We start from the raw sequence: 6,222 nt of genomic DNA, 5'->3' as shown, positions 1-6,222 counted from the left end.
GGGGGCGTCGGGAAGGGCCGAGGGAGGTGTGAGCTGTCTGCAGGGGCGACTTCCTGGTCGGTCTGTGGGTGCAGGGGGTGCTGCCGAACATGTGTGATTCGTGCCTTGCGGGCCCTCGCCTCCGGGGTGCTGGGTAACGAGGAGGGGCGCGGAGCCGCAGAAGCCCACCCTGGTATGTTGACGCGGTGCCAGCGAGACCGCGAGAGGAAGACGGGGTGGGCGGGGCCAGGATGGAGAGGGGCCGAGTTGGCAGGAGTCATGGCAGACGCCACATTCGCGATATCTCCCCCACACCCCCTCTGGCTCAGTCCGCAACATTTCCAAACAGGAGTCCCGGGAGAGGGGGGAGAGGGGCTGCTGGTCTGAGGCTAAGAAGGGCAGAGCCTTCAACCCAGAGAGAGGCCGGGGCCCCTGCCCAGTGGGCAGCGTGGAAGTTTCCATACAAGGAGGTGGGAAGGAGAGCCCCCCTTCACTGCCCTGTGCAGAGATGAGCTGGGGGTGCAGGATGGGAGCCCATGGCACTTTGCTACGGGATGGTCCAGGGCTCGCGGTTGGGGGTGCAGGAGAGAAGAGACTGGCTGAGAGGAGGGAGAGGGCGGGAGCAAAGGCGCGGGGGAGTGGTCAGCAGGGAGAGGGGTGGGGGGTAGGGTGGAGCCGGGGCTGGGAGGAGTCGGCTCACACATAAAAGCTGAGGCACTGACCAGCCTGCAAACTGGACATTAGCTTCTCCTGTGAAAGAGACTTCCAGCTTCCTCCTCCTCTTCTTCCTCCTCCTCCTCCTGCCCCAGCGAGCCTCCTGCTGAGCTGTAGGTAACCAGGACTGTGGAGTGAAGACCCCGCTGCCATCCCACTCCAGCCTGAGGCAGGGCAGCAGGGGGCACGGCCCACGCCTGGGCCTCGGGCCCTGCAGCCGCCAGCCTGCTGCCTCTCGGACAGCACCCCCCCTCCTCTCTCTTCCCCTGCCCCTACCCCCACCTGGTCTCTGCTTCCTCACCTGCTCCTTCCCTTTCCGTTCCTTCCCTTCGGCCCCCTCCTTGCCCAGCTCAGGGCTTTTCCTGGGCCCTCACCTGCTCCGCACCGCGGCATGCTTCCTGCCCTGCTTTCTGCCGGTCCCCTGACCCGGACCTCCAAGTTCAAGAGTGGTGGGGCTTGTTGCGGAACCGCGGCCAGGGCTTGAGTGGCCAGCTGGCCGAGTGTGCTCTTAGAATTTGGAAGCGGGTGGCAGAGGGGGCGGTGAGGGGACTGGCTAGGGTCCAGTCAAGGAGATGACCAAGGAGGCTTTCGGATCGTCGGTGCGGCTGCCCACTGCTCTTTAGAGAGGGCATGCAAACTTGTGCTTCTGTCCCATTGCCTGCTCAGTCGCTCACATAATTTATTGCATCAAAAACTCCCCTGGGTCTGTGGAGGGAAGGCTGGGGCTGCCCGCCTGGAGGGCTCCACCTTCTGCAGGGGCAGGGCCAACTTGCTGTGGTGGCCCCCGGCCTCCCACCCCCGAGCTGGGTAGCGGCCCTGTGGCCCTGCAGCCTGTGGAGGGGGTGTGTCCTAAGACTGGCCTCCCCTTCCAGATTGCACTCAGGGGAACCTGTTGTCTGACTTCCCAGGTGGCCTGAGCTGGTCTCTCCAACTCTCACGGGGAGAGTTTGGTAGCGCAAATGGGGAGATGTTCTGGAGGCCCCGGCCTTACTGGTTTGATTTGAGGCCTGGAAAGGAGGCTCTGGGCTTGTGTGTGTGTGTGTGTTTGGAGGTAGCCAAAGCAGACTGGAGTTGGAGAACTGGGTGACTGGGAAAACAAGGTTTCTGGAAGCATGGGTGGTGTGGTTGTGCTAACCACTGGAGTCCCGAGCCAGGCCTGGCTCAGCGGCAGACTGAAAAGGTGGAAAAGCCAGGGGAGGGGGCGGGACTGGCCCAGCAGGACCAGCCTGCTGCTTTGAGGGGGATGGTCCTCCTGGACCCCCCCTGCTCAGCTGGGGGTTGTGGGGAGGAAGAGACTGGTCCTCTTGGATGCACATGCTCTGTGGGGTGGGGCTGTCTGCCATCTTGGCTGGCGCTGGAGGCCTGAGAAGTGGTGACGGGCCCCTGGGCTGGCCCTGCCCCCATGGTGTCACAGGACGGAGGCCAGGTCGGGTGTCCAGCCTGGGCCCCTGCAGCTGTGGGTGCCGCCGAGCTCCTGCAATAATGACCACGGAGATGGTCACTCCTCGTGTAAAATGACTAGTGCTTCTTGCAAATCGAAGGAACTGGGCTCTTTCTGTGTGCTTCCAGACACTTCAGTCTCCAGGCGGCCCTGCGCCCTCAACTCGGCATTGTGACCTGTGTGTTACTTTTGTAATGAAAATAATGTTTATAGGAAAGCCATGCTTTAAATTTTCAATTGAATTTGTAGGTTGGCCAACGGCCTCTGGTTTGGGCTGGGGCTTGGCCTGGCTGCCACGCTCACGCCACTTCTCTCCCGCCCCCAGATACCAATGGGAATCCCAATGGGGAAGTCGATGCTGGTGCTTCTCACCTTCTTGGCCTTCGCCTCGTGCTGCATTGCTGCTTACCGCCCCAGTGAGACCCTGTGTGGCGGGGAGCTCGTGGACACCCTCCAGTTCGTCTGTGGGGACCGCGGCTTCTACTTCAGTAAGTAGTTGGGAGGGGCTTCCTCAGACCTGGTCAGGCCCCTAAAGTGACAGGTGAGGACGCTCAACCTCAAACCAGGAGAGCACACTCCTAGGTCAGCGGCCCAGCCCCCTGCTCGGAGACTCTGACCTTCCGGCCGTGTTTCTGAGAACCTCCAGGGTCCCAGGGCATGCACACCAGCTGACTTGCCCTTCACACGCCTCCTTCAAAGGGTGGGCCAGAGGTGTCCCCTAGACGTCGGGGGCACTCACGGGGGTCTCCCTTGGCGTCAGAATTTCTGTTGGGGCCGTGAGCTCCCGCTGCTGAGGCGCCACACCCCTAGGGCAGGGCTTCAGGCTCTGGAGGAAGAGCCTGCCTTTCTGCCCGCACCTTTTGGACATTTTGACAAGCGATGTGCATTCAGTGAATGATCAGAATTAAAATCAGTAAAGTGATTTATAGAATTACAATCAATAAAACAAGTGCAGTTGGTGGGTGGCAGGGGTGAACGGTGCATGCATGCGCCTCCTTGGGCCCCAAGGCCGCCATGGAGGGTGCCCACCTGCTGACCTCAAGGACGCTTCAGCCTTTCCTCATGTTTCTCTCTTGGTTTTCCGGCCTGGGGGTTGGCAGGTGGGTGCACAGCTCCTTGTGCTTGAGACCCCGCCCCCAGATGGGGGGCTGGGTGGATGCAGAGGCAGGCATGGTGCCTGGGCTTGCCTGATGGGGCAGGGGAGGGGCCACTTCTCGCTGACCGGGACCACAGGCTTATTCCACCTGTCACTCACCACGTGACATCTTTACCACCACTACTTACTCACGCTGTGAAATGGGCTGACAGGATGCAAATGCACTTCAAAGCTTCTCTCTTAAAAGTTCCTGCTGCTTGACTCTGGAAGCCCTTGCCCGCCCTGGCCTCTTCTGTGCCCTCTCTCTTGCCTGTCCCATTTGAGGATAGGAAGTGGCACTGCAGGGCCTGGTGCCAGCCGGTCCTTGCCCAGGGAGAAGCTTCCCTGCACCAGGCTTTCCTGAGAGGAGGGGAGGGCCAAAAAGCCCCCACTTGGGGAACCCTGTGATGGGGCTCCTGCTCCCTCCTCCGGCTGATGGCACCTGCCCTTTGGCACCCCAAAGTGGAGCCCCCAGTGACCCTCCCCTTCCAGCTGAGCGTTGCTGTGGGGGAGAGGGGGAAGACGGGAGGAAAGAAGGGAGTGGTTCCATCGCGCCTCCTCACTCCTCTCCTCCCGTCTTCTCCTCTCCTGCCCTTGTCTCCCTGTCTCAGCAGCTCCAGGGGTGGTGTGGGCCCCTCCAGCCTCCTAGGTGGTGCCAGGCCGGAGTCCAAGCTCAGGGACAGCAGTCCCTCCTGTGGGTCCCCTGAACCGGGCTCACATCCCACACATTTTCCAAATCACCCCAGTGTGGGCCTTTGGTCCTGGTGGTGTCTGTCTGGCCGTGGGACCAAGAGCTTGTGCCCATTTTTCATCTGAGGAAGGAGGCAGCAGAGGCCACGGGCTGGTCTGGGTCCCACTCTCTTCCCCTCTCCCCTCTCTTCTTCCTGGGACGCCTCTGCCTGCCAGCTCTCACTTCCCTCTCCTGACTGCAGGGTGGCCTTGGCTTTCCAGAGCCTGGCCTGAGGGCAGGGGTGGTTTGCTCCTCCTTCAGCCTCCTGGGGCAGGGGGCAGCGAGGTGCTAACACGGCTCTCTCTGTGCTGTGGGACTTCCAGGCAGGCCCGCAAGCCGTGTGAGCCGTCGCAGCCGTGGCATCGTTGAGGAGTGCTGTTTCCGCAGCTGTGACCTGGCCCTCCTGGAGACGTACTGTGCTACCCCCGCCAAGTCCGAGAGGGACGTGTCGACCCCTCCGACCGTGCTTCCGGTGAGGGTCCTGGGCCCCTTCCCCGCTCTCTAGAGAGAGAGACATAGGGCTTCGGGCGCCCAGCGTTTCCTGTGGCCTCTGCGACCTCTTGGCCAGGGACAGGGACCCGTGACTTCCTTGCTTGTTGTGTGGCTGGGGAGCAGCTCAGATGCTGGCTCCTTCTGTCCCCCGGCCTGTGGACGTTAGCTCGAGTCGCTGATCAGTCCCAGGGGTGACCTGTCAGGTCAGGCGGGTGGCTCAGGCGGAAGAGCGTGGAGAGCAGGCACCTGCTGACCAGCCCCTTCCCCTCTCAGGACAACTTCCCCAGATACCCCGTGGGCAAGTTCTTCCGATATGACACCTGGAAGCAGTCCACCCAGCGTCTGCGTAGGGGCCTGCCTGCCCTCCTGCGTGCCCGCCGGGGTCGCGTGCTCGCCAAGGAGCTCGAGGCATTCAGGGAGGCCAAGCGTCACCGTCCCCTGATTGCTCTGCCCACCCAAGACCCCACCCACGGGGGCGCCTCCCCAGAGATGTCCAGCAATCGGAAGTGAGCAAAACCGCCGCAAGTCTGCAGCCCGGCACCACCACCCTCCAGCCTCCTCCTGACCACGGACGTTTCCATCAGGTTCCATCGCGAAAATCTCTCGGTTCCACTTCCCCCCGGGGCTTCTCCTGACCCCAGTCCCCGTGCCCCGCCTCCCTGAAGCAGGCTACTCTCCTCGGCCCCCTCCATCGGGCTGAGGTCCACAGCAACATCTTCAAACATGTACAAAATCGATTGGCTTTAAACACCCTCTACACACCCTGCCTCCAAATTATCCCCAATTATCCCCACACATAAAAAATCAAAACTTTAAACTAACCCCCTCCCCCCCCCACCACAACCCTCTTAAAAATAATTGGCTTTTTAGAAACACCAGAAAAGCTCAGAAATTGGCTTTAAAAAAACAACAACCAAAAAAAAAAAAAATCAATTGGCTAAAAAAAAAGTATTAAAACGAATTGGCTGAGAAACAATTGGCAAAATAGAGGAATTTGGCACTCCCCACCCCCCTCTTTCTCTTCTCCCTTGGACTTTGAGTCTAATTGGCCTCGACTTGAGTCCCTGAACCAGCAAAGAGAAAAGAAGGGCCCCAGAAATCACAGGTGGGCATGTCGCTGCTACCGCCATCTCCCTTCTCTGGGAATTTGCAGGGTAAACTGGCCATCCCAAAATAGCAACAACCCAGACTGGCTCCTCACTCCCTTTTCCATCACTAAAAATCACAGAGCAGTCAGAGGGACCCGGTGAGACCAAAGGAGGGGAGGACAGAGCATGAAAACCGAAATCCATGCAAATAAAATGTAATTGGCACAACCCCACCCCCAAATCTTATATCTCAATTCTCATTCTAAAAAGCACTCATACCTTATGCATCCCCGCAGCCACACGCACGCAACACACAGCACACACACAAACACATAGCACACACAGCACACGCACAGCAAACACACACAGCATACACGCATACACAGCACACACACAGCACACACACACAGCACACATGCACACACAGCAGACACACACAGCATACACGCACACACAGCACACACATGCACACACACACAGCACACATGCACACACAGCAAACACAGCATACACGCACACACAGCACACGCACACAGCACACACACGCACACACAGCACACGCACACAGCACACACACGCACACACAGCAGACACGAACACAGCACATACACGCACACAGCACACACAAACACAGCACGCACAC

At 59.8% G+C, this 6,222-nt stretch overlaps 1 protein-coding gene across 1 annotated transcript in view; it reads left to right on the top strand.

The window, feature by feature from the left end:
- Positions 1–5,439, top strand: part of IGF2 (insulin-like growth factor 2) — an 8,653-nt gene extending 3,214 nt beyond the window's left edge. The window contains exons 3-5 of the mRNA XM_011930080.1: positions 2,460–2,622; positions 4,323–4,471; positions 4,765–5,439. Of these exons, the coding sequence (XP_011785470.1) occupies positions 2,460–2,622; positions 4,323–4,471; positions 4,765–5,001 (549 nt within the window). The 3' untranslated portion in view covers positions 5,002–5,439. The remainder of the gene's footprint in view (positions 1–2,459; positions 2,623–4,322; positions 4,472–4,764) is intronic.
- Positions 5,440–6,222: the final 783 nt, after the last annotated feature.

This window comes from Colobus angolensis, unplaced genomic scaffold (assembly GCF_000951035.1).
Source record: "Colobus angolensis palliatus isolate OR3802 unplaced genomic scaffold, Cang.pa_1.0 Scaffold84, whole genome shotgun sequence".
NCBI lineage: Eukaryota > Metazoa > Chordata > Mammalia > Primates > Cercopithecidae > Colobus > Colobus angolensis.
Note: the sequence above shows the minus strand (reverse complement) of the source record. Positions and strands in the feature narration are given on the sequence as shown.